Below are 27,266 nucleotides of genomic sequence, written 5' to 3'. Positions count from 1 at the left end.
CCAGCTGGAGGGGCGATTTGCATGTGCGTAGCTGCTGATCCCTGACCCTGGCTGGAGTGGGGGAAACCCAAAGGTAGAGGGAACCAGTAGTGGGTGTGGGTGGAGGAAGTAGTTTAGGGGAGCACTATAGAAGGAGGTGTATAAAAAGGAAAGCCATCTTAGGGTGGCAGAGGAGTCAGTAAGAGGAGAGAGTGAAGGCAATCAGGGAGCAGAGTCTCTTAGGAGCTCTCCCCCACAAGTAGGGCCCAATCTTAGAGGCCCCGGAGGGGAGCAGAGGAGTAGGCTCCGTTCTACAGAAGGGATCCCATGGGGTACGGCAAGTGCGGGACGGCACCCGTACGCCCCAAATCTGTCAGAAAACAGAGGGATCATAGGCCGCAATAAGGGGACCGGCCCCTGGACCAGTCATGTAACTCCAGGTCTCGGCTGGAAAAGCCGGAGGCTTCTGGCTTATATAGCCAGTTGCTGAAGCCTTATTCTAATCTCCGTGAGGATCAAGCAGGTCTGGGAACTCCAGTAAGACAGGAGGGACTTCAGAGTACCCAAGCGGGATGGAGAGTGGGGAAGCGCAGGGCAGGAGGGAGAAGACCCAGCGTGAAGACGGTCTAGCAAGGAACACAAGAAAGCGGGGTTCCGTCAGGTGCTCCTAATTTGCCTGAGGAAGAGCTGAACCCCTGCCTGGTGAACGCAGTGCGACGTAGGGAGGCTGGCACCCGTACAGTGCACCAGTGGAACTGTCATAAGAACTGTGAGTAAAGACTCGGATGACTGCACCGTACTGCCTCCGTCTATTCTTTCATCTGTGCCATCTTTCCCCCTGCACTACAACACCCAGCGCAACCAACAACACCTATATTGCCCTGGAGTTAGCTCTTCCTGTGGAGAGCAATACCATCCCTGCTGCAGTAACATCAGCTTCAGAGGACTGCTCCGCAGTGGCGGCTCCCATAGCCGCATTCCACAGGTGGCGTCACGAACTTTACAAATCCCCTATAAATAATTTTCCCCTTTTTGTTGACTGCCGTGGGCCACGGACCGGGCCAGCCACAGTGATATCCCCCACCAGCATCCATAGGCCCGGCTGCCGAGTACCCCACGGCTCTGGGGGCGCATCATCTCTGTCGTCACGAACAGGATACGTTACCAACCTGTTATCGGCGGGTATTGTGGCCCTAAAGAACTGTTTGTCTACATTGAATGTGTCGCCCGCCTCACAAGAACGGGCTCCATTATGTGAGTGATCGAAAACAACAATATGGAACCTCCCATCGTTGGCCGGGTCCCAGAATGGCGCCAAAAGCACACCCTGCCCCTTGCAACAGCGACTGTCCGCGTAGATGTGTCCGTCAAGGCAGGGAGGACGTCACAAGGAGTGACCGACAGTAAGCTCCCATGGGACTGCCCCCGAAAAGGGTGGGGAGGAGGAGAGAAAGAATGGAGACAGGGTGTGGTCTTAACCAGTCTAGACAGACCACACCCGGCAACCAGCATGGATGGAAGCAAATATCCAGCCTCCGCCTCTGGCCTGCAGCAGCAAGCGACCCCCCTCACCCTGGAGGGGGAATCTAGTAAATTGTCCCCGGAGGATGCGGAATTCCTCCAAGGTGAAATCCTGGAGCTGAGCCAGCAAGTAGAATGGGCCCAGCAAGCAGCGGTTACCAAGTGGAGGAACGAGCTGCTAGAAAAAATGGCAGCACGGCGGAGAGCAGCACCGGATGCCAGCAGGCGCACCCAAGCCCCGGCGGAGCCCGCTTGATACCAGGAGTCCGTGTGCAGCACAGGAGCAGGTAAGAAGAAATCCCCTGTCCCGGGTGCTGCAAGCGCCGACCTGCTCCTGGGCCTCCTCCACCAGTGCTCCCCGTACCCTGCCATGCCCTCCCTGGAGCAGCTGCTCAGCAAGGAACCTCCACCCTCGGGTGCTGACCCTGAGGACCTTCTACTTGGTGCCCTCCCGGAACCTCCCATCCCGGGCGCTGAAGCCAGGAACCTCCTGCTTGGTTCCCTCCGGAGCCTCCACCTCTGGCACCAGAGTGGGTGTATGGCGCTCCAGCCTTCGATTGGTCAACCCGGTTCGAGGACCAGCAGCCGTGCCTGCTACTCCCAACACCAGCACCCCCGGTTGCCTGCCCCAGCGGAGAAGAATTTAGTTGGGACAACCGGGGGATGGGGGACCTGATGGGGTTCCCGCAAGAGACCCAAGCTGAAGCCCTGCGGAGGAAGGAGTTCTGCAGGCGGGAGCTCCAGCAGCTGGAGAAGGAGCGGCGAGCTCGGCAGGCGCGTTGTGAGCATCTGGAGGCCTAGAACAAGGCCGCAAAGGCTCAAGCCCGGCAGGCGGAGTCCCCACCCCAGTCCCCCTGAAGAAGGACTCGTGGTGAAGTTCGACCTGATGGCTGGGTGGGGATTCTTCCGAGATCCCGACTTCGCTAGGGACATTTTCGTGAACCGGCGGGATGTTGAGCCGAGCTGGAACAGGGCCATCCCGACCGGAATCTGTACCCCGGTGACCATGTAATTTACACGCGGCACCACGGGGAACGCGGGTGGTATGCCTTACAAGTGTACCGCGTGATCGAGGACACCCCCCCGCAGGACATAGCTGATGACCTGGCTGGGTCCAGCAAGAACCAAAAGTACCCCAGGCGGGGACCCCACTACTAGGCCAGTAGGTGGGACTAAAAACTGTAAATAGTCACACGTAAGGGTACAAAAATTGAAGTTGTTTTAAGTGTGTTTTCATAATTACCCGTCAGGGTATACAGACTACAGGCTGGGGACTGTGAACAGCCAAAAACTTATTTTGTACATAGTTCTGCACTTCTTAAAGTGCTTCCTATTGGTTTTTTAAGTGCAATTAAATGACCTCAGAAGAAAAACCCATTTGGCGTGGCGGAAGACGTGGTCCCGCCCCAGGAACACCTATGCCCTGCAGCCACGCCCAGGGCCTATGCTGAGGGTTTGCGGACGGGTCCCTCATGCTGCTACCGTTGCACCTGTTTATTAAAGAAAAAGGACACCTGGTGGCAACTCGTGCTGTAACCTGCAGAAAAACAGTTTATGTGAAAAGGAATGTTATTAAAAGTGTTTTATAATGTTTATGAAAAATGTTACCTGTAACATTAAAGTGATGTGCCTCCCCTAAAGGGTAGATAGTTTTATTATCTTATATGCGAATGCATTCTTAAAAATTTGCAAGTCTGTATTATACCCTGTTTTTACTCTGATCCAGCCCGCGGACGTGCTGTGTTTTACCAGGGGGGAGTGTGGTGCCCCTGAGGGTTCAGTCGCCACAGAGGTACTGCACCTCACCCAGAGGTGTGGTGTCTCCTTCTCTCAGGTAAGGAGGGAGTGCTGCCCGGAACCCCAACACCTGCATCCAACACTACACTGCTCCAGGCCAGCTGGAGGGGTGATATGCATGTGCGTAGCTGCTGAGCCCTGACCCTGGCTGGAGTGGGGGGAACCCAAAGGTAGAGGAAACCAGTAGTGGGTGTGGGTGGAGGAAGTAGTTTAGGGGAGCAGCATAGAAGGAGGTGTATAAAAAGGGAAGCCATCTTAGGGTGGCAGAGAAGTCATTAAGAGGAGAGAGTGAAGACAGTCAGGGAGCAGAGTCTCTTAGGAGCTCTGTCCCACAAGTAGGGCCCAGTCTTACACTGTGTTCCAAATTATTATGCAAATAATATTTGCTCAGATTTTCCCAAATTACCTATATGAATTGCAGTCATTGTAATTTTCCAGTCAAATAACTATTAGAGTACAATTGAAAGGTTTTTGTACAAACTGCCTATGATACCAGTATATTAAAAAAAAAATAAAAAACTCAAACTGCACTCAAAATGCAAGTTCCAAATTATTATGCACAGCAGAGTTTTCAACCTTTTCATTTTAATAAAGAACAAAAAAATTGTCATTTTTGAAATTATAAGCATTAGCAGGTTATTACAAACTGAAATCAAACAGTTTTCAACTCAAAACTTTATTCTAGGTGATTTTACATTTGCACATAGGACTGCTTGTTCGAAAGGAGCTTCTGAACTCTCTCGTCCATTGAATTTGTCAGGTTTTGGATGGTTTCTGCTTTAATTGTTTTGCATGAGGACAGAATACTCTCCCAGAGCTGTTGCTTAGATGTGAACTGCCTCCCACCATCATAGACACTCCTTTTGATGATGCTCCAGAGGTTCTCAATGGGGTTGAGGTCAGGGGAGCATGGGTGCCACACCATAAGTTTGTCCCCTTTTATGCCCATATCCGGCAGAGATGCAGATGTGTTATGTGCAGCATCAAGGACCATACTGCTAGCTTGCACTTGAAATGGGGCCTTTTAGCTTGGAGGAGGCCGAATCTGGCCACAACCTCATGGCTGCTTCGGCAGCGAGGTATCCATAGTCAGTCCCCAGCCGCCCATCAGACGGGTGTCCACGCTCAGTCCCCAGCCGCCAGGTGGCGGCCGGGTGTCCATACTCGGTCCCCAGCCGCCCCGCGGCTGGGTGTCCACACATGCTCCCCAGCCTCCTGGGGGCGGTCGGGTGTCCATAAACGGTCCCCAGCTGCCCCCATTTCTCCTTGGAACATCCCCCCACACACTTTTCTGCAATACCATACTGCTTGCTTGCACTTGAAATGGGACCTTTTAGTTTGGAGGAGGCCGAAGCTGGCCCCTACCTCATGGCTGCTTCAGCAGCGAGGTATCCATACTCAGTCCCCAGCCGCCCGGCGGACGGGTGTCCACGCTCGGTCCCCAGCCGCCAGGGGCCGGCCGGGTGTCCATAAACGGTACCCAGCTGCCCCCATTTCTCCTTGGAACATCCCCCCACATACTTTTCTTAGCCCGGCCTGCTTTAGGGCAGCATTGGACGAGCCCACCAGAGAACCAGACTCCTCCGGTGGGCCCTGGCTTCTCCATCAGGGGAGTTGAGAGTGCCAAGGTGAGGAGCATGATGATGATGATAGAAGTTAGCATCTGCTTTGTTTTCTTGGAATGCAAGCGTAAGTGTGCAACCAAACAACCACCCACCTACAGGCTGCAATACCATACTGTGTGCTTGCACTTGAAATGGGACCTTTTAGTTTGGAGGAGGCCGAACTGGCCACTACCTCATGGCTGCTTTGGCAGCGAGGTATACATACTCGGTCCCCAGAGGAGTTGAGAGTGCCAAGATGAGGAGCATGATGATGATAATAGAAGTTAGCGTCTGCTTTGTTTTCTTGGAATGCAAGCGCATGTATGCAGTAGCGGCTAGGCCTGAGGTGGTTAGCATTTTGGCGCATATCCTACCTCCTCGGAGGATTGCTGCATGTTTTCCTGCTACTATCCCAGTTCTATGACTCCCGTTAAAGCAAAGCTTCAGGTGATGAATGATGGATGAGGTGGTTGCAAAGGAGAAAGAGCAGGAGGAACAGGCACCATTCACATCAATATCAGGCCAGTCAACCACACATGTCTTGTAAGATATGTTTCTGTAACAAAAGGAGTGGTTCGGCTACACAGTTAAAGGGCATGCAGTGAGTGCAATGCCTAACAAAAATTTTGAGGCACTCCAATGCCCCTTGGAAGTGACATGGAGGTCAGAGGTCCTTAACTAAACCATTTTTTCCATTTATAGCAACTGGGTCCCCTGTACACTGTTGGCATAACCTGTGAATGGAAGGCGTTCCAAAAATTATGAGGAACTGCAATGCCCCTTGAAACAGATGTGGATTACAGCATACTAAAAACCTTCTACCCATTTTTGGGGAGTGGGTCTCCCTTAGAGTTCGGCTATGCATTGAAAAGCAAAAGCTGACTAAAATTAGGAGGAAATTCAATGCCCGTTGGAAGAGTCGTGGAGGTTAGAGTTAATTAAAAACAACATTTCAATGCCCCATGGAAGAGCTGTAGAGTTCAGAGTGTTTAAACAAGACGATTTTTATGACGCTTGGAAGAGAAGTGGAGGTCGCAGTGGAATATAAAGACAATATTAATGCCCCTTGAAAATGTGGTGGAGGTTGCAGTATCTTAACAAGACAGTTTTAATGCCCCTTGGAAGAGCGGTGGAGGTCGCAGTAGCTTAAAAAGACGAATTTAATGCCCCTTGGAAAAGTAGTGTACGTCGCAGTAGCTTAACAAGATGGTTTTAATGCCCCTTGGAAGAGCGGTGGAGGTCGCAGTAGCTTAACAAAACGGTTTTAATGCCCCTTGGAAGAGCGGTGGAGGTAGCAGTAGCTTAACAAGACGGTTTTAATGCCCCTTGGAAGATTGGTGGAGTTCACAGTAGGTTAAAAACACGGTTTAAATGCCCCTTGGAAGAGACGTGGAGGTCGCAGTGGAATAAAAAAACAATATCAATGCCCCTTGGAAGAGTGGTGGAGGTCAGAGTAGCTTAACAAGATGGTTTTAATGCCCCTTGGAGAAGTGGTGGAGGTCGCAGTAGCTTAACAAGATGGTTTTAATGCCCCTTGGAAGAGACGTGGAGGTCGCAGTGGAATAAAAAGACAATATCAATGCCCCTTGAAAATGTGGTGGAGGTCGCAGTAGCTTAACAAGACGGTTTTAAAGCCTCTTGGAAGAGCGGTGGATGTCGCAGTAGCTTAACAAGATGGTTTTAATGCCCCTGGGAAAAGTGGTGGAGGTCACAGTAGCTTAACAAGACAGTTTTAATGCCCCTTGGAAAAGGGGTGGAGGTCTCAGTAGCTTAACAAGACGGTTTTAATGCCCCTTGGAAGAATGGTGGAGGTCACAGTAACTTAACAAGACGGTTTTAATGCCCCTTGGAGAAGTGGTGGAGGTTGCAGTAGCTTAACAAGACGGTTTTAATGCCCCTTGGAAAAGACGTTGAGATTGCAGTGGAACAAAAAGACAATATCAATGCCCCTTGAAAATGTGGTGGAGGTCGCAGTAGCTTAACAAGACGGTTTTAATGCCCCTTGGAAAAGAAGTTGAGGTCGCAGTGGAATAAAAAGACAATATCAATGCCCCTTGAAAATGTGGTGGAGGTCGCAGTAGCTTAACAAGACGGTTTTAATGCCCCTTGGAAGAGCGGTGGGGGTCGCAGTAGCTTAACAAGACGGTTTTAATGCCTCTTGGAAAAGTGGTGGAGGTCGCAGTAGCTTAACAAGACGGTTTTAATGCCCCTTGGAAAAGTGGTGGAGGTCGCAGTAGCTTAACAAGATGGTTTTAATGCACCTTGGAGAAGTGGTGGAGGTCGCAGTAGCTTAACAAGCCTGTTTTAATGCCCCTTGGAAAAGTGTTGGAGGTCGCAGTAGCTTAACAAGACGGTTTAAATGCCCCTTTGAAAAGACTTGGAGGTCACAGTGGAATAAAAGACAACATCAATGCCCCTTGGAAGAGTGGTGGAGGTCAGAGTAGCTTAACAAGACGGTTTTAATGCCCTTGGAGAAGTGGTGGAGGTCGCAGTAGCTGAACTAGATGGTTTTAATGCCCCTTGGAATAGCAGTGGAGATCGCAGTAGCTTAACAAGACGGTTTTAATGCCCCTTGGAAGAGATGTGGAGGTCACAGTAGCTTAAAAAGACGGTTTAACTGCCCCTTGGAAAAGACATGGAGGTCACAGTGAAATAAAAATATAATATCAATTCCCCTTGGAAGAGTGGTGGAGGTCAGAGTAGCTTAACAAGACGGTTTTAATGCCCTTGGAGAAGTGGTTGAGGTCGCAGTAGCTTAACTAGACAGTTTTAATGCCCCTTGGAAAAGACGTGGAGGTTGCAGTGGAATACAAAAAAAATATCAATGCCCCTTGAAAATGTGGTGGAGGTCACAGTAGCTTAACAAGACGGTTTTAATGCCTTTTGGAGGTGCGGTGGAGGTTGCAGTAGCTTAACAAGACGGTTTTAATGCCCCTTGGAATATCGGTGTAGGTCGCAGTAGCTTAACAATACAGTTTTAATGCACATTGGAATATCGGTGGAGGTCGCAGTAGCTTAACAAGAAGGATTTAATGCCCCTTGGAAGAGTGGTGGAGGTCACAGTAGCTTAACAAGACGGTTTTAATGCCACTTGGAGAAGTGGTGGAGGTCGCAGTAGCTTAACAAGACAGTTTTTATGCCCTTTGGAAGAGACGTGGAGGTCGCAGTGGAATATAAAGACAATATCAATGCCCCTTGAAAATGTGGTGGAGGTCGCTGTAGCTTAAGAAGATGGTTTAATGCCCCTTGGAAGAGCGGTAGAGGTCGCAGTAGCTTAACAAGACGGTTTTAATGCCCCTTGTAAAAGTGGTGGAGGTCACAGTAGCTTAACAAGACGGTTTTAATGCCCCTTGGAGAAGTGGTGGAGGTCGCAGTAGCTTAACAAGACAGTTTTAATGCTACTTGGAAGAGCGGTGGAGGTCGCATTAGCTTAACAAGACTGTTTTAATGCCCCTTGGAAGAGACGTGGAGGTCGCAGTAGCTTAACAAGAAGGTTTTAATGCCCCTTGGAAGAGTGGTGGAGGTCAAAGTAGCTTAAAAAGACGGTTTAAATGCCCCTTGGAAGACACGTGGAGGTCACAGTGAAATAAAATGACAATATCAATGCCCCTTGGAAGAGTGGTGGAGGTCGCAGTAGCTTAACAAGACGCTTTTAATGCCCCTGGGAAAAGTGGTGGAGGTCGCAGTAACTTAACCAGACGGTTTTAATGCCCCTTGGAAGAGCCATGCAGTACAGCATCTTAAAAACATTATTCTCATTATTGGGGAGTGGGTCTCCCATAGTCTTTTCCTATGCCTTCAAAGCAAAAGCTGCCAAAAATTAGGACGGAGGAATATGCAATGCTAGCAACAAGGACCAAGATCACCCTGGTGGTATAGTGGTGGTGGAGGCTAAGGATAAGGAGAAGAGCAAAATACAGCTGAAATGATGAAGCATATAACCATGTGTGGGTGTGAAGTGGTGCATGGGAATCCACCTCCCGAAATAACACAGTGGATTTGACTTTATTTTACTCTGCTGTCATTTGGTGGTGATGAGAAGTCGGGCCCAATCCAGCCCTTGTTCATTTTGATAAGGGTCAGCTTGTCAGCATTGTCAGTTGACAGGTGAGTGTGCTTATCTGTTATAATTCCCCCAGCGGCACTAAAAACATGCTTCGATAACACGCTAGTGGCAGGGCAGGGCAGGACCTCCAAGGTGCACAAAGCGAGTTCATTCCAAGTGTCCAGCTTGGATACCCAATAATTAAAAGGCACAGAGGAATCACCAAGGACGCTGGTACGGTCAGCAAGGTACTCCCTCACCATGTTTTGAAACTTTTCACTCCTTGTGAGATTACCCCGTGCCTCAGGGCCTGTAAGCTTGGCGGGTCTCAGAAAACTGTCCAGAACGTTGACAGTGTTCCCCTGCCGCTGCTGGATTGGAGTTGCGTCCCTCTCGCCTGTACGCCTTGGTTAGGCACGAACTGTGACCTCTGCCGCTAGCGTGTTCAGATGGGAATTTTTTTAAAAGTTCTGCAGCAAGGGCCTTCTGGTACTGCCCCATTTTTGCAGACCTCTCCACCTCAGGAATAAGAGAGTGAAAGTTTTCTTGTAGCGGGGGTCTAAAAGTGTCACCAACCAGTAATGACTGTCACCCAACAATTTTACAATGCGAGGGTCACGGTTAAGGCAGTGCAGCATAAAGTAAGCCATGTGTGCCTGACTGGTAACGGGCTAGACTTCCATGTCCTCACCAAGATGACGACTGACCATGCTTTCCTCCTCCTCCTCCTCCTCCTCCCCCCTGTCCTCAGGCCACCCATGCTGAATCGACAGTATGACAGTTGTACAGGTACTACCGTCTACAGCGCATAATACCAGCTACTGCTCTTCCTCCTCCTCCTCTCCCTCATTGTCCCCCAATGCACGATGGGATGAGATGAGGCTGGACTGTGGGTAATCGCCCACTATGTCTTCTTGATCCATCTCATCATACTCTGGCTGCAAAGCCTCCTCATTAATTCTCTGCAGAGAATGTTGCAAAAGACAGAAAAGTGGGATGCTGACGCTAATGATGGCGTCATTGCCACTCACCATCTTGGTGTACTCCTCAAAGTTTGTCAGGATTGTAAATATGTCAGACATCCAGGTCCACTCCTGAGGTCATATGTGTGGAGTCTGACCTTGTTGCAGCTGGTACTAGACAACGGCTCTCTTCTGCTCACAAATCCTTTGCAACATGTGGAGGGCAGAGTTCCAACACCAGTCGGTGAGTCGGAAGCTGTAAATTCTGCTGCAACACAGCAAGGGCGGCGGAAGCTGTAGCCGACTTGCGAAAATGAGCAGACAGGCGGCGTACTTTGACAAGCAGATCTGGCAACTCGGGGTACGATTTAAGATACCGCTGAACCACGAGGTTAAGCACATGAGCCAGGCATGGTACGTGTGTGATCTCGCCTCGCCTCAGAGCCGCCACCAGGTTACGGCCATTGTCACACAAGACCATGCCTGGATGTAGGTTCAGCCTTCTCAGCCACAGATCTGCCTCCTCTTTCACAGCTGTCCACAACTCAGTAGCAGTGTGAGGTTTATCACCTAAGCTTATGAGTTTCAGCACAGCCTGTTGCCGCTTGGCTGAGGCAGTACTGCAGTGCTTCCAGCTTGTAACTGATGTGGTGATATCTGAGATGGAGGCTGAACATGAGGAGGAGGAGGATGCGCAGGAGCTGTACACTGTGGGGGCAACTCTGACTGACATAGGGCCTGTAATCCTCGGTGTGGGGAGGATGTGTTCGGTCCCAAAGTCCGACTGGGTCCCGGCTTCCACTATGTTTACCCAGTGTGCCGTCAGGGAGATGTACCGTCCCTGGCCACAAGCACTTGTCCACGTGTCCATTGTCAGGTGGACTCTCCCAGTAACTGTGTTGTTGAGGGCACGGCAGATGTTTTGGGACACGTGCTTGTGTAGTGCGGGGATGACACACCGGGCAAAATAGTGTCGGCTGGGGACCGAGTACCGAGGGACGGCCACCGCCATAAGGTTGCGGAAGGATTCCGTCTCCACCAGCCTAAAAGGCAGCATTTCCAACGTAAGCAGTAGTGAAATGTGCGAATTTAGGACTGTGGCCTGTGGGGCATTGGCTGCGAATTTGCGCTTTCTTTCAAAGCTCTGGCATATGGACAACTGAGCGCTCCGGTGGGACGTGGATGTGGACGTTGATGCTGTTTCTTGAGAAACTGTCATAACAAGTGAAGTGGCTAGTAGATCATCCACCACCTCCTCTTCTTCCCCTTGCACACCACAATCCTCCTCCTCACTTTGTGGCGATTGTGTCTCGTCATCGTCCACCTCTTGTGACAAATTGCCAGCGTCGATCGACTTCCTGTGGCCATGGCTGGTCAAATATTTGGGCATCGCTACATGGGATCTCCTCTTCCACCACTTCAAGCGGAGCAGGCGAGGGGCACAATTATGGAAATGGACTAGTGAACAGCTCTTTAGAGTGTCCAAGTGTGGGATCAGTTGCTGTCTGATGACACTCGGCATGGTGGGAGGAAGGAGCATCAGGGTGAGGGGGAGTATGCGGTCGAGACTCATGGCTACTAAAACTTGACCGTGTGGAAGACAGACCGGAGGTGGGGGTGCCCAGGTAAATGGAAGTATTATCAGCTATCCAATTAATAACCTGTTCACACTGATCTGTTTGCAATACTGGTGTTGTAGTGTGGTTCCCTAGTAATTCGGTCAAGAAGTGAGAGTGATAAGATGTGGCTGTTAGTTGTGGCACATTTTCACCTTGGCCACGGCCCTGTCCTCTACACGCACCATCACCAGAACATCCAGTTCCACATCCCTTGCCATGCGCCTTGCCCATTGTAAATTAAGTAACATAGCTTACGCTCGCACTATCAATGGAAAAAGTGTAATAAAAAGGAGATTAGAACAGTGGAAGAGGAAAACCACAGTTCCATTTCTCTGGCCTACACCAGAATCTTTTAAACAGATATATTTGTGACTGAACAGACAGGGAGACACTATTTTTTTTTGTTTTACGTAAAACAAGCCAAAAGCTGGATAATACAGAGATTTGAACAGTGGAACTGCAAAACCACACTTATATTTTTCTGGCCTACACCAGAATCTTTCAAACAGATATATTTGTGTCTGAACAGTCAGGGAGACACTACTACAGTTTTGTTTTACGGCAAAAAATGCCATAAAAAGGATAATACAGAGATTTGACCCGTGGAACTGCAAAACCACAGTTCTATTTTTCTGGCCTACACCAGACTCCTTTAAACAGATATATTGGTGTCTGACCAGTCAGGGAGACACTATTACAGATTTTTTTTACGGCAAAAAATGCCAAAAACAGGATAATACAGAGATTTGACCAGTGGATCTGCAAAACCACAGTTCTATTTTTCTCTCCTACACTTGAATCTTTCAAACAGATATATTTGTGTCTGAACAATCAGGGAGACACTATTACTATTTTTCTTTACGGAAAAAATACCAAAAGCTGGATAATACAGAGATTTGAACCGTGGAACTGCAAAACCACAGTTCTATTTTTCTTGGCTACATCATACTCTTTTAAACAGATATATTGGTGTCTGACCAGTCAGGGAGACACTATTACAAGTTTTTTTTTACGGCAAAAATGCCAAAAACAGGTTAATACAGAGATTTGACCCGTGGAACTGCAAAACCACAGTTCTATTTTTCTGGCCTACACCAGAATCTTTCAAACAGATATATTTGTGTCTGAACAATCAGGGAGACACTATTACTATTTTTCTTTACGGAAAAAATACCAAAAGCTGGATAATACAGAGATTTGAACCGTGGAACTGCAAAACCACAGTTCTATTTTTCTGGCCTACAACAGACTCTTTTAAACAAATATATTGGTGTCTGACCAGTCAGGGAGACACTATTACTGTTTTCTTTTACGACAAAAAATGCCAAAAAAAGGATAATACAGAGATTTGACCCGTGGAACTGCAAATCCACAGTTCTATTTTTCTGGCCTACACCAGACTCCTTTAAACAGATATATTGGTGTCTGACCAGTCAGGGAGACACTATTACAGTTTTTTTTTTACGGCAAAAAATGGCAAAAACAGGATAATACAGAGATTTGACCCGTGGAACTGCAAAACCACTGTTCTATTTTTCTGGCCTACACCAGACTCTTTTAAACAGATATATTGTTGTCTGAACAGTCACAGAGATACTCAATTTTTTTTTTTTGGGGGGGGGGGGATACCAAAAGGTTAATAAGACACGTATTTTGACAGTCTGACTGAGGAAAAAAAAAATACAGGATTTAGATGAAAAAAAAAAAATTTTTCATTGCCCCTGAAACCTGGGTGATAAGTCTAGAATTTGACCAACAGGAGCACACAGGACTGTAATGCAGCGTTTGCTGGTATAACCACTGCGTCTCCTATACAGGCTGCCTGCCTGCCTGATATCTGGAATGGATATTAGTCCTGAGAAGGACTGTTTGTTTGATTTGGCAGGCTTTAGAGACCCTACACTAACTATTTCGGAGTATAAATCTCTCCCTAGCTCAGCAGCACTGACCCTACACTGGCTGATCCGGAGCGACTGTGTCCAAGATGGCGGCGCCCGGTTTTAAATACTCGAGGTGACGCTGTGCGGCCAGCCAATCACTGCAATGCCCACAAACAACATGGCTGCTGCATTACAGTGACTGGCTGGCAATCCCTGCATGTTCATTGGCTCTGTAAAGAGCGCCAAACATGCAGGGCGGAGACCCGAGCTCCCGCCCGAGTAACCCGGAAATGCTCGGTGCTCGCCGAACATCCCGAGTAGTGTGATGCTCGGGCGAGTACCGAGCAGTGTCGACCATGTTCGCTCAACACTAGTTGTGATATCTCAGCTGTTGTGAACCTTTGTACCTTGTATGTACGATAGCTTGATAGGATTAGTATATAGTTATTAAAAGGTGTTACCTGACAAGAAAAAAATCTAAATTTTCCCAGAAAGAGCACCTCTCATTGGCTGTATCTAGTATTGCATTGTGCAACTATTTATCTAAATTGACCTGAACTGCAATACCAGACACAGCACACAAATAAGAATAGCAATTTTTCTCTATAAAAAATAAACTCCTTATCTCTAGCTTTTAGAAAGGGTACATTTCAACTACATCTTTCTGTATTTCCAGAAGGGTGAAGTCTAAAGTCTCAAAGACAAGTGTTTTTTCCAAAAGGACACTGACCGTGACCTTGAGCGGGTGAACCCGCCATATTGTATGGACTCTTTGTTTTCTGTTTTTGTTATACTGTGCCAGACAAGGCTTTCTTTTGTTTACTTCTGAAAGTGCGGTTTATGCAGCATAATAAACCTGCCTTGGACATTTTAAAGAGACAGTGTCCCGTGCCTACCTCTAACACGACTTAAGTGAGTAGAAAACCCTAGAATTGGTGGAGAATGCAGGCATGAATCCCAAGGTGCAGTGTGACTGCTACAAGAAACCGTTTATGTCCCTGTTGAAGGCCGCCAGCCAGCCAGGGACGTCAGGCAGCATGGAGTAGCTGATTAAGCAACTGTTGCAGGCTAACCTCCAGCAGCACCAACAGCAGCAGCAGTGGCAACAGCAGTAGCAAGCGCAGATGTAGCAACTACAGCATAAGCAGTAGATGGAGCTCCTGGCCGAGGTGGTCCACGGCAGGGCAACAGCCCGAACCCCTACTCCAGGCGATGACTCTCACGTGAGGAAGACGCTAAGGAGAGCATTGCAAAAGATGTCGCCGGGTGATGATGTTGAGGCGTTCATGACCGTCTTTGAGAGGGTGGGGGAACGGGAGAAATTGCCTCTGGAGCAGAGGCGGAAGTGCTGGCGCCATATTTAACAGGGGAGTAGCAGAAGGCCTATTATGATCTGGCCTTGCAGGATGCAAAGGAGTACGCCAAGTTGAAAAATGAGATTTTGGTGCGCTTGGGAGTGACTCTGACTGTCAAGGCGCAACAAGTGCATCACTGGGCCTATTGCAATGACAAACCTTCCAGGTCCCAGATGTTCGACCTCCTACACCTGATCCAAAAGTGGTTGCAACCTTAATCTTCCTCCCCAGCCCAAATGGTTGAGAAAGTTGTCATGGACAAGTTCATACATTCCTTTCTGAGATCGGTGCAATCCTGGGTTGCCCAGGGAGATCCTCACAATGCCGATGACTTGGTGGGGTTGGTGGAAAGGTACCAGACGGTTGAGAGTTCCTTGGGGAAACAAGGGGTCTTGGGGTCTCCATACTGGGGTTCCCAAAAGGGGATGGACACCCAAAAGAGGGGAGCTAGAGCAACACCTGGGGGGGTCCTAGAGCTCAGGAGGAGTCTGAGTTGCTGACCAAGGTCCCATCCCATAACATAGTATGTTGGAGGTGTCATAACCCAGGTCACATAGCCGCCCGGTGTCCCATGACAACTGTACCAATAGACTGCAGTGCAGGACGGCGTTTCTCATATTTTGCATATCCTGCCAGCAATGCTGTCCCTCAAGCAGGCGAGGGACTGCAGGCATGCCTCGTGTCGGTGACTGGTATGCAAGTGACAGCTCTTTTAGACTCGGCGAGTTTAGTAACCCTAGTGAGAGCCACAGTTCCTCATCAGCTGGTTCCAGGGAAAAAGGTCGGCGTCCGTTGAATCCATGGAAACGCCAAGGAATACCCTGTGGCCTGAGTGGTCATAGACACAAACTGTGGCACCAAGTCCCATGAGGTCAGCATAGTCAAGGACCTGCTGCATCCGGTTATAATAGGGTGGGACTTTACCCTGTTTTGCGACTTGTGGGAGAATGAGAGGAAGCCGGGTTTTCCAGGCAACAACCAAGTCACCCCTGAGAAAAACCGAGCCGACGGCTCCCTTTTGTGTGCTGGTTGGGGATGAGGATGAGGCAGCATCCCCAGAGGCTAACATTCCTGTCTTGGGTGGACATCTGGGAGTAGAAAAAAAACAGTAAAGGATCCTCCAGAGATTCTACTGGCCCGGGTGTCACAGAGAGATAGCGAATTACAAGTCGTGTCCCACCTGTCAGCTGACCTCCCCTGTGGCTCACTTCCGTAGCCCTTTAGTGCCTCTACCTGTCATTGAGATCCCACTTGAACGCATCACAATGGATCTAGTGGGACCCTTGCTCAAGTCCGCCAGTGGACATCAGTACATCTTGGTGGTACTGGACTATGCTGCGCGGTATCCAGAGGCCGTGCCCCTACGAAACTCCTCCAAGTGTATAGTCGGGAGTTGGTCCATATCTTTTCCAGGACGGGGTTGCCTAAAGAGATTCTAATGGACCAAGGAACTCTGTTTATGTTAAAGGTGATGAGGGAGTTGTGCAGGAGCCTGAAAATCACACAACTAAGGACCTCAGTTTACCACAGACAGATGGCTTGGTGGAGCAGTTCAATAAAACCTTGAAGGCCATGTTGAAGAAGGTCATAGAGAAAGACGGCCGGGATTGGGCCTGCCTACTGCCGTACCTTCTGTTCTCCATCAGAGAAGTCCCACAGGCCTCTATTGGATTCTCCCCTTTTGAGCTGTTGTATGACCGACACCCCCGTGGACTCCTGGACTTAGCAAAGGAGACCTGAGAGGCTGAGTCTACACCCTACAGGAGATTTATTGAACATGTGGCACAGACGCAAGAGAGGATTGCAGAAGTAATGCCCATTGTGAAAGAAAACCTCCTCAAAGCGCAAGAGGCACAGTCGAGGGTATACAATAGGTCGGCGAGGGTGAGACACTTCAACCCTGGAGATAGGGTACTTGTGCTGGCGCCTACAATGGAATGCAAACTCCTGGCCAAGTGGCAGGGTCCCTATGAAGTAGTGGAAAAGGTTTGTGATGTCAATTATAAAATTCACCAACCAGGGAGGAGAAAGCCCTATCAGGTGTACTACATCAACTTAATCAAGCCATGGCGAGATAGGGAGCCCATGGAAGCTCAGTGTTTATTGGCAAAGTGTGAAGCCAATGTGGAAGAGGTCAGGGTGGCTGAGACGCTCTCACATGCCCAAAAGCAACAGCCGAGAGTTGCTGCAGCGGAACAGGGACATGTTCTCCGAACTAACAGGTTGTACCCAGATCATAGAGCAAGAGGTCCTTACAGAACCTCATGTCTGGGTAAATCTGAAGCCGTATCGGATTCCCGAAGCCCGCCGAGAGGTATCTCAAAAGAAGTAAATCGGATGCTAAGTCTGGGAGTCATTGAAGAATCCAAGAGTGCCTGGTCCAGTCATATAGTCCTAGTGCCAAAACCAGATAAAGAATGGCAGTTTAGCAACGACTATAGGAAACTGAATGAGGTCTCTAAATTAGATTCATACCCAATGCCCAGGGTAGATGAACTAATTGAAAGGCTAGGGCCGGCCAGGTACATTACCACCCTTGACCTCACAAAAGGGTATTGGCAGATCCCTATCGCCCAAGATGCCAAGAAGAAGACGGCCTTTTCAACTGCAGATAGGTGTTTTCAGTACACCAAGATGCCGTTTCGGTTGCATGGAGCTCCAGTTACCTTCCAGAAAGCCATGGCCCAGATCCTAGCTCCCCACAAGTAGTATGCAGTGGCCTACCTGGATGATAACGTGATCTACACCCAGGATTGGGGAAGCCATCTGAGTAAAGTCCAAGCGTTATTCGATGCTCTACGGAGGGCCGGGTTTTCAATCAACCCAAAGAAATGTGCCATGGGCATGGAGGAAGCCAGAGATTTGTGCTATGTCGTAGGCAGAGGCGTGATAAAGCCCAAATAAATAAAATTAAAACGATCCAGGGTTGGCCACAACCTCTCTCAAAAAAACAGGTCAGAGCCTTCCTGGGCATTGTGGGCTACTACCACCGGTTCATCCCTAAATTCACAATCTTAGCCACTCCTCTAACAGACCTCCTTAAAGGGACAAAGTCGGCTATGGCTAAGTGGTCTCCAGAGCCTGAGATGGCTTTCCAGGAGCAGAAGCAGGCTCTGTGTAAATAGCCAGTACTGTTGCCGCCGGATTTCTCAAAGGAGTTTGTGGTCCAGATGGACTCATCAGATATTGGACTGGGGGCTGTCCTATCACAAGAGGTGAACGGGGAAGAGCACCCCATAATGTATTGAAGCCGGTAGCTGACATCTTGTGAGGAGAATTACTCCATAGTGGAGAAGGAATGTTTTGCCATCAAATGGGCATTGGACAACCTGAAATACTACCTCTTAGGCAGGAAGTTCCGGCTGGTGTCAGACCATGCCCCACTAAGGTGGATGAGAGAGAAGAAGGGGAACAATACAAAGTGAAAAGGTGGTTCCTAGCTTAGCTTCCATGTAGAGCATAGGCCTGGGTAACAGCATGGCAATGCTGACGCATTGTCGAGGGTCCACGGTATGTTAGCAGAAGGTGCCCAGCCCCCCAGATTTGGGCAGGGGGGTATGTAAGATGGTCACCAGACATGTCATTGACGGGAGATATGTATCGCTGAGGTTGGCAACTTCAGTGATGTAAAACCAGAAAAACATGCTCCAGCACAAGTAGTGCTGAGAGGGTTAATTAGGTATATCAGGGCTATTTTTTTCGAGCAGTCATAAGAGATGGGGGGGATTGGCTGCTCACATATCCCCACCCCCATGGCGTGTGTATATAATGGAGACTAAGTGTCTCTTTCAGTGTCTGTGGCTGGAGGTGTGGAGACCTCCGAAGTGTTTTTGCCAAAAGGACACTGACCGTGACCGTGAGCCCGCCATATTGTATGGACTCTTTATTTTCTGTGTTTGTTACACTGTGCCGGACAAGGCTTTCTTTTGTTTACTCTGAAAGTGCGGTTTATGCAGCATAATAAACCGGCCTTGGACATTTTAAAGAGACAGTGTCCCGTGCCTACGTCTAACGCGGCTGAAGTGAGTAGAAAACCCTACAATACTTTATATTGTACTCACTTCCATATTCCTGTCTGCTTCTGATTAAACATCTTTAATTTCAGTTTTAACTCTGCTGTTAACTGTAACTGTAACTGTAGGGTAACTGTATGCTCTGATATCAATCCCATGATTGTTCAGCACAGCATTATATAGGCAGAAAGTGACATTGTAATCTCCACTGGCAGGACAGTGTGATTATCCTCCCCTCTAGTTTCTTCTAAATAAGCTAAAACCGATCTCCTTGATTATAATTCTGTCTAGTCAAGTCTAGTCATCATCAGTAACTGTGATGAGAGTTTCTGTCTGAATTATGTGGAGAATTTATGTGCAACACTCCACACAGTTTTATTACACTTGGAGTCCAAATGAATGGCTGGCACTCCATGGAGTAGTGGTGCATGTGGAGAAAAACAGCAGTAAGAGAAGAAATCGCGGCACTCACATGTTGAATAATGTTCATTTAATCCAATACATGGAAATTCACATGAGACATTTCAGCCCGTCCCAGGCTTTTGTTAATTGACAAAATCCTGGGATGGGCTGAAATGTCTTGTGTGGATTTCCATGTATTGGATTAAATGAGCATTATTCAACATGTGAGTGCCGGGATTTCTTCTCTTATTACACTGGGGACCTCCCTTGAAGAATTTTAAAACATTTAACTCTCTGGGGAACAAATATAACTTCCCTCAAAGTTTGTATCTCTGAATGTTTGCCAAAACTGTCTTGGAAACATTTTCCTTCCTTCATACTTCAACCCTTGAAACCATTCTGTCTTATTTTGCATTGTGTTCTGTAAAAAGTTCCCCTCATTTCTCCTGTGAGTTTCAATTCAATAAATCGTTTTTTTATATTGAAAATTTGGGGACTTTCAATAAAAGAAATTATGTATATAGGTTACGTTATGTACATAGAATATAGAAATAGGAATAGGAAGCTCAATGCTTTGAAGGAAGTTGCAGACATTTTCTTTGCCTGAGCATTGATAAGATTAACAAGAATTTGAAGTTGCTCGAAGTCACTCGGAACTCAATGTGCCCTTTCTAAGGCATCTGATGGATCTGACATTCTGAGACTAAGACTTGTACTGTCCACCTGACACAGGAGTGCAGGGCATAAATGTAACAGAGATGCTTTTTAACAGGATTTTTAAAATAAGAAAATTATATCCACTTTATTCCAAAAACTGCACCATACCTGTCCAAAAGTTGTGCCTGGTATTGCAGCTGGATTCCATTGAAGTGAATAGAGATAATCTGCAATTCTTGATACATTGTATGGAAAGGCATGCATTAATTATGGTAGAACATTTTTCTAGTTTTGGTCAACCAATTTAACCACACACTTGAACTTACAGGAGTCATTGGAAGCAGTGGAGCAAGGTGGAAAGTCCTTCGACGATTTTCCTTAACAACTTTGAGAAATTTTGGAATGGGAAAGAGGAGCATTGAAGAAAGGATCCAAAAAGAAGCTCGATGTCTAACTGCGAAATTCATGAAGGATAAAGGTGGGTTGACATACAGTATTAGTAATCTTTTGACCAACAATCATCTATCCAGTATTACCCATGAAAATGCATGTATGTGTTTTTGGGGAACAAAGGATTGGTCAAACTAATATACAACATATTTCATTTTTTATTCTTGATTCTCCCTTTTCCAACTTCTACGATAACTAAACTGTCAGACAGGATCTATGGCTGATTCTTTGGATCAAAAGATACTGCTAGCATTAATCTGATCAGTATGGCCAGTTTTAATGAGGTCACCATATACACCGGACTACAGATCTGCAGTCACTGTGTAGAAACCTTTAACTTGATCCATATTTTCTCAATGTCCATAGTGTATTGTATAGTTAAACTGTAACTAAATGTCTTTTTGTTGTTATATAATTTTTGTCCAGCATGGAAAGTTGTGAAACTTTCCGAATCAATTTATTTGGGAATTTTTGTCTTCATTTCTGTAAAAAAAAAAAAATCATGTATTTGGCTGTGCTGATCCTTTTACTGCCATCATCAGAACACCAAATTAGTCCATTTTGTTATCAATGCAGCTAAAGTCAGACCTATAGACTCGGGAGAAGCAGGGGTTTTGAAGTCTTTTACGTGCATTTTTTTTTACAGGAATGAAGACAAATTCCCTAATAAAGTGATTTGCAAAACTTCATAACTTTCCATGCTGGACAAAATTCTATAAAAATCTTCAGTTAAATAAAAGTTTAGTTATTTTTTAAACCAATGACTGACAACCTCTTCCTTCTTGCCTATGTTGCTACAGACAGTCCAATTAATCCAGCAAATATAATTCGATCTGCTCTTTCCAATGTCATTTGCTCTGTCGTGTTTGGTGAAAGATTCGACTATGAAGATCAAAAATTCTTGACCCTCTTGTCTCATTTTAATGACCTTCTCCAGCTGTTTAACAGCCGTTCTGGACAGGTAAATATTGCAAAAATTCTAAAACTATATGAGTGTAAGTAAATTAACATGAACTCTAAAAATTAATGGGTTTTTACAAACTTCTGCCCATGTGATTGAAGGTAAACTGCCTAGTGTCAATTATACATGGCTATACATACAGTATTAGACCCATCTGCCTGGGTAATATAAGTTTCAATGGACCTATGGCTCAATGCCTAGACACTTTTGCTCAAATTTCAGTTTGCAGTTTTGGCACAGAATTAGAACACAAGATCCATTGAGTGAGCTACAAAAGTTATTACTTTACCTACAGCATAGATCAAAAATATCCTACATGTTTTTTCTACAGTAACCATGCAGACAGGGGCTTTGCTATAGGAGGTAAAATGGTGGTTTTTGCTTCCGGGTCCATGTGTTCGGTCAAGCACTCCTTTGTCGCATAAGAGGCCAAAGATGCAAAGATGTGGTAGTTTATCAAGAAGTAGTGGACAAATAGAATTAATCAGACTACACTAGGTTTCTTTATGGTCTGCAATCCTAGAGACAAAAAGGTTCGCATAGAAACTGTAGACGCAAAATAGTAGAAGATTTCTCAATTAAGACTTTCGGCAAAGTTCTATTTTTTTTTTTTTTTACTTTAGATGAATTGAAGCAATGCCAACACATTTTCTCAAAAGGTGGAGATATTCTTTAAAAATATTAAAATTATAAGTATATAGTAATTATAGATATGAATATTTTTTTTCTACTACTTTTCTCTTTTCCATCAGCTTTTTAACATGTTCCCAACCATAATGCCCTATATTCCTGGTCCTCACCAGAAGATCTTCAAAGTTTTAGACAGGTTGAAACAATTTATTAAACAGATCATAAAGACCCATAGAGCCACCCTGGATGAGAGCTGTCCTCGTGACTTCATAGATTGCTTCCTCATAAAGATGGAAGAGGTGAGTGTGTTTTTTTTTCCAAGGTATAAAAATGAAGGAATTTTTGAGAAGACTTTAAAATCAATATGAGCAACTATTACATTTTTAAATTTGAAACTTGAATTCAAATTTTTAGGAAAAAAAGAATCTAGATACAGAATTTCATGAGAAAAACCTAGAGGCGACGATATTAGACTTATTCTTTGCTGGAACAGAGACGACAAGTATGACACTGAGATACGGTTTTCTAACACTATTGAAGTATCCAGAAATACAAGGTGATAATTCTAATGTATTTTTGAAACCTTTTTTTGGTAATGTTCTTCTCACAGGATCATAGTCACAGGGGGTAAAAGGGTAAACATCAAGCACACATCTTAAAGAGGACCGGCCACTTGTCATGAAAATGTAATTTTGTTTTTACCTGGTGAAAATGGCGCTGCTCTCCTGTTCACCCCTCCCTTTCTGAGATTTGATCCCTCTTCAATGGCATGGTCCTCATGAAGACATCCATAGAGACGTGTTGAGGACCACGCCTACCCGGCCAAATAGACTAGATTTATATACAGGTAAAAGAGAATAGACGCAGGAGCAAAAGAAAAACAATGCCAGATTTAGGGAAACAGCGGCATTTCCATCAAGTTAAAAAATACATATTTATGACAAGTGACAGGACTTCGTTTAGACCAAAGAAGACACAAATTACTGACAAATAAGAAGAAGCCTATAGATTTGTACAGGAGCATTATTATTTCTCCATGTCATATGGTTCTGTGGACATTAGTTTGGTTGTAACAAGTTTACACACTTATAAAATATACTGACTGAAATATATGCCTTGTCTTCGGTCTTTGTATATTTCAGAGAAGATCCACAAAGAGATTGACAATGTAATAGGCAAAGATCGCTGTCCATCAATAGAAGACAAGAGTAAAATGCCGTATACAGAAGCCGTAATCCACGAGATCCAGAGATTTGCTGATATTGTTCCTACAGGATTGCCGCATGCTACCAGCAAGGACACCACCTTCAGAGGATATCACATTCCAAAGGTGCGGTATGCCGGTCTTATCAGCTTATTGACTCTATCAACACTTTATATGTTACTATTTTCAAGATTAAAACTTTCTACTTCAAACCTTGTATTACCTTGTATTACCTGTATTTATTACTATTCTGTAACCTTCCTGACTCAGGATCTATTTACACCGTGTGATCCGAAACATTCACATATTCAGTATTTGGTCAGTATTCTACATCAGTATTTGTAAGCCAAAACCGGGAGTGGAACAATAAGAGGAAAAGTAGAATAGAAACACGTCACCACTTCTGCATTTGACACGCCCTCTGGGGCCGTGGGGTACTCGGTAGCTGGGCCGATCCTTTTAGGGGTAGTCACGGTGGTAGTGACCCAGTCGGTGGCCCAGGGCGGTCAATATGAAAAGTAATTTGGGGAATATTATTTTGGGGAAAATGATTTGTGATGCCACCCGTGGTATGCGGCTATAGGTGGCCGCCGCTGCTGTTCAGATCCACTGGGGCTGTTAGTGACGCAGCAGAGATGGTTTAGCTCTCCACGGGTAGAGCTAGACATCAGGGCAGTTTAATAAGGAATTTAGGATGTTGGTGTTGTGGTGCAAAGCAAGTGACACAGCAATTAAGTGAAGGACACAGCGGAGTGCAGTCTTCAAGTTTTTACTCACAGTTCTTATGGTGTTCCAGGTTACAACTGCCAGGTTATACCGAGTCCTCTGTCCTCCGGGGAAGTGATCCAGCCAACTCTCAGATAACTTGGGTGAACTTGAACAGGACCCACTTTTTGTGTACCTTCCCAGGTCGTCTCTCTGCGCTGGCTCTCGCCCTCCTGCAATGCTCTCCACACACAGTGTCCTGAGCCAGAGGCCGCGGGCCTTGTCGGGCGACTTCTTTTCTGTCCCCTTTGTCCTATATGGCCACCTTTTCAGCGAATGTGTGTGGTTTTCTGCTACGGCACTTGAAGATACCGCAACCTCCGGTTTGCTAGCTGAGTCTTGTAGTCCTCCACTAGTCTGTGGCCGGTCCCCTACTGTGACCTGATCCCTTCACGGTTAGCGTGAACTCGGGCGCATGGGTGGACTCTGCACTTCCCGTGCCCCTAGGATCCTTTCTCTCATTGGAGCCCTTCTCACTGCTCCCTCACTCCTACTGGGCCCGTTTGACTGGGCCCCACTCCGCCACTGTCCTCACTTACTGAACTCCTCTAGATGTTTCTACCCTTTCTTTTATACCCTCTGTCATGTGACCCATGTCACTAACTGTCACTCTATGTGGTCCCCTCTACCTTCAGTCCTTCTTTAGTGCTCCCCTAAACCACTTCCTCCACCCACTCTACCTAGTTCCACCTTCCAAACAGGGACCGGGTCTGTGCTCTCCTTAGGAGCTATCTGGACCTTCCCTAATGGAGTGGTGTGGTGTTGGATGTGAGTATGTGGGTCCCGGGTAGTGCTCCCTCCTTACCTGAGAGTGGAGTATCACACCTCTAGCTGAGATGCAGTACCTCTGTGGCAACTGGACCCGCAGGGGCGCCGCACATTTATCACCCACTCCTGGTTTTGGCTGACAAATACAGATGTAAAATACTGACCAAATACAGAAGGTGTGTACTTGGCCTAAATGACCAACAACCAATATCATGTTTACCAATCAGTGGTTGTTTAACATCCTGTTGTACAGGAAGATGTGCACCGAATGATCAGCAATACAATAGATGGATGATTCATTGTGTATAAGCTGTCATTGTTCTCGGCAGTGCAGATCCTGTTTACACAAGACGATGTGCTGCCAAGAATGACGATCTTTTGGACAAAGTGAAAGATCATTTTATCCAATGAATATACATTTTGATTGTATGTTCGATGATAGTCAGCGTGTTTAGACTGCACAATGAAATAGAAACTAATGTTCCCAGGTACACTCATTTATGATAATAACTCAGTGTAAATGGACCTTAAAGGAGTTGTCCACTCTTTGGACAACCCATTCTCAATTCTTGTTTCCCCTAGTAAAATAATAACACCTATACTCACCTCCGGTGTCGGCACTATTCCAGCGGTGTTGGCACTGGCTTTCTCAGGGCTCGTGTGACATTGTCATGATCACTGTGGCCAAGGAGTGACCCCTTCACTGACCCCTGTTTCAAACGTAATTGACATCTAGTGGAGGTGAGAGAGCAGCCGCAGCTTTGACTTCCCTGGATGTCAATTACTTCTTAAGGAGGGATAAGTGAAAGGGTCGCTGATTGGCCACAGGCATTGCATGACATAATGTCACATGAGCTCGGGGATAGCCAGTGCTAACACCACTGGAATGGCGCCGGCACCAGAGGTCAGAATAGGTGTTATTATTTTACTGGGGAGAAATATAGTGATTAAGAAAAGGTTGCCTAAGTAGTGGACAACCCCTCAAAAAATGGTGCCTGTAAAAATACTACCGTCATCTGAAACACAAAAAAATGTGTTGATCTGTTCATCATCATGGTTCCAAACATCTGATCATTTGACATCCAGGCATGACTTAACACTTTCTAGATCTATATATTTCATACACTTATTTACAGGGAACTCTGGTGTTTCCGATCCTGACCTCTGTTCTGAAAGACCCCAAACTATTTAAGAATCCAGATGAATTTTATCCAGGACACTTTCTTAATGAGAAGGGTTCCTTTCAGAAAAGTGATGCATTCATGCCATTCTCTGCAGGTAAGAGGTATTACTCACTTTTCATAGTTTCAAAGGTAACACTGACAACAAATATAAGTTACTACAGAAGTCATTTGTGAATGGAGTGGTAATGCTCATTTGTGACCACAGCTCCATTCACTTCCATGCGTTTATAGAAGTATTAGTGCATACAATAAATAACACCAACAATCTCATACACAATAGAATGCAGCGAAACTCCTAAAAAAGGGGGGTTTGTTTCACATTGAATAAATTTAGTGTGAATCGAATTTGCTAAAAGGGGGTTAAAAAAATAATAACACTTACACTCACCTCATTGCATCGCTGATATTAACCCCTTTTTTCCGTTTTCGCGTTTTCATTCTTCGCTCCCCTTCTTCCTAAAGCCATAGCCTTTATATTTTTCAGTCAATATGGCGATGTGAGGGCTTCTTTTTTGCGGAACAAGATGTACTTTTAAACACCATCACTGGTTTTACCATATCGTGTACTGGAAAACGTTAAAATATTCCAAGTGCAGTGAAATTGCAAAAAAAATGCAATTCCACGGTTGCTGTTTTTTTTTTTTTTTACCACATTCACTGAATACTAAAACTCTACCTGCCATTTTCATTCTCCAGATTATTACGAGTTCGTAGACACCAAACATGTATAGATTCTTTTTTATTTAAGTGGTAAAAAAAAATCAAAAGTTTGCTAAAAAAAAAAATTGCGCCTTTTTCCGAGACCCATAGCGTCTCCATTTTTCAGGATCTGAGGCTGGGTGAGGGCTTATTTTTTGCGTGTCGAACTAACGTTTTTACTGATACTATTTCAGATGTGATGTTTTGATTGCCCGTTATTGCATTTTATTGCAATGTTGCGATGACAAAAAAACTTAATTTTGGCGTTCTTAATTTTTTCTCATTACGCCGTTTACCAATCTGATTAATTCTTTTTTTATTTTTATAGATGGGGCGATTCTGAACGCGGCGATACCAAATATGTGTATATGGGTTTTGTTTTAATTTTATTTTGAATGGGGCGGAAGGGGGGTGATTTAAACTTTCATATTTTTTTATATTTTGAAAATAATTTTTTTTGCACTTTTTTCTTGCTTCAATAGTCTCCACAGGAGACTAGAAGCCGCAGTTTTCTCATTGCTTCTACTGCATACAAGCGACGAGTAGAAATGCTCACTTGCTATGAGCGTCAACCACTGGGTGTCGCTCATCGCAAGTAAGGCATGACAAACACAGGATTCTGCTGCAGACCCCGGGTTGTCATGCCAACCCATCAGTGACCCGTTATCATGTGATGGGGTCACTGATGGGCGGGGCCTAGGACGCTCTTCCCAGAAGCGCAAGTTAAATGCCGCTGTCAGAGATTGACGACGGCATTTACCTTGTTAACAG

General features: G+C 46.1%; 1 protein-coding gene across 1 annotated transcript in view; it reads left to right on the top strand.

The window, feature by feature from the left end:
* Nucleotides 1-27,266, top strand: part of LOC141154984 (cytochrome P450 2C8-like) — a 66,166-nt gene that overhangs the window by 3,233 nt on the left and 35,667 nt on the right. The window contains exons 3-8 of the mRNA XM_073641571.1: nucleotides 20,163-20,312; nucleotides 21,085-21,245; nucleotides 21,998-22,174; nucleotides 22,290-22,431; nucleotides 23,018-23,205; nucleotides 25,749-25,890. Coding sequence (XP_073497672.1) covers nucleotides 20,163-20,312; nucleotides 21,085-21,245; nucleotides 21,998-22,174; nucleotides 22,290-22,431; nucleotides 23,018-23,205; nucleotides 25,749-25,890 — 960 coding nt within the window. The remainder of the gene's footprint in view (nucleotides 1-20,162; nucleotides 20,313-21,084; nucleotides 21,246-21,997; nucleotides 22,175-22,289; nucleotides 22,432-23,017; nucleotides 23,206-25,748; nucleotides 25,891-27,266) is intronic.

Source organism: Phyllobates terribilis, unplaced genomic scaffold (genome assembly GCF_046119375.1).
Source record: "Phyllobates terribilis strain yellow unplaced genomic scaffold, ASM4611937v1 Scaffold_7__3_contigs__length_470593459, whole genome shotgun sequence".
Classification (NCBI taxonomy): Eukaryota; Metazoa; Chordata; class Amphibia; order Anura; family Dendrobatidae; genus Phyllobates; species Phyllobates terribilis.
Note: the sequence above shows the minus strand (reverse complement) of the source record. Positions and strands in the feature narration are given on the sequence as shown.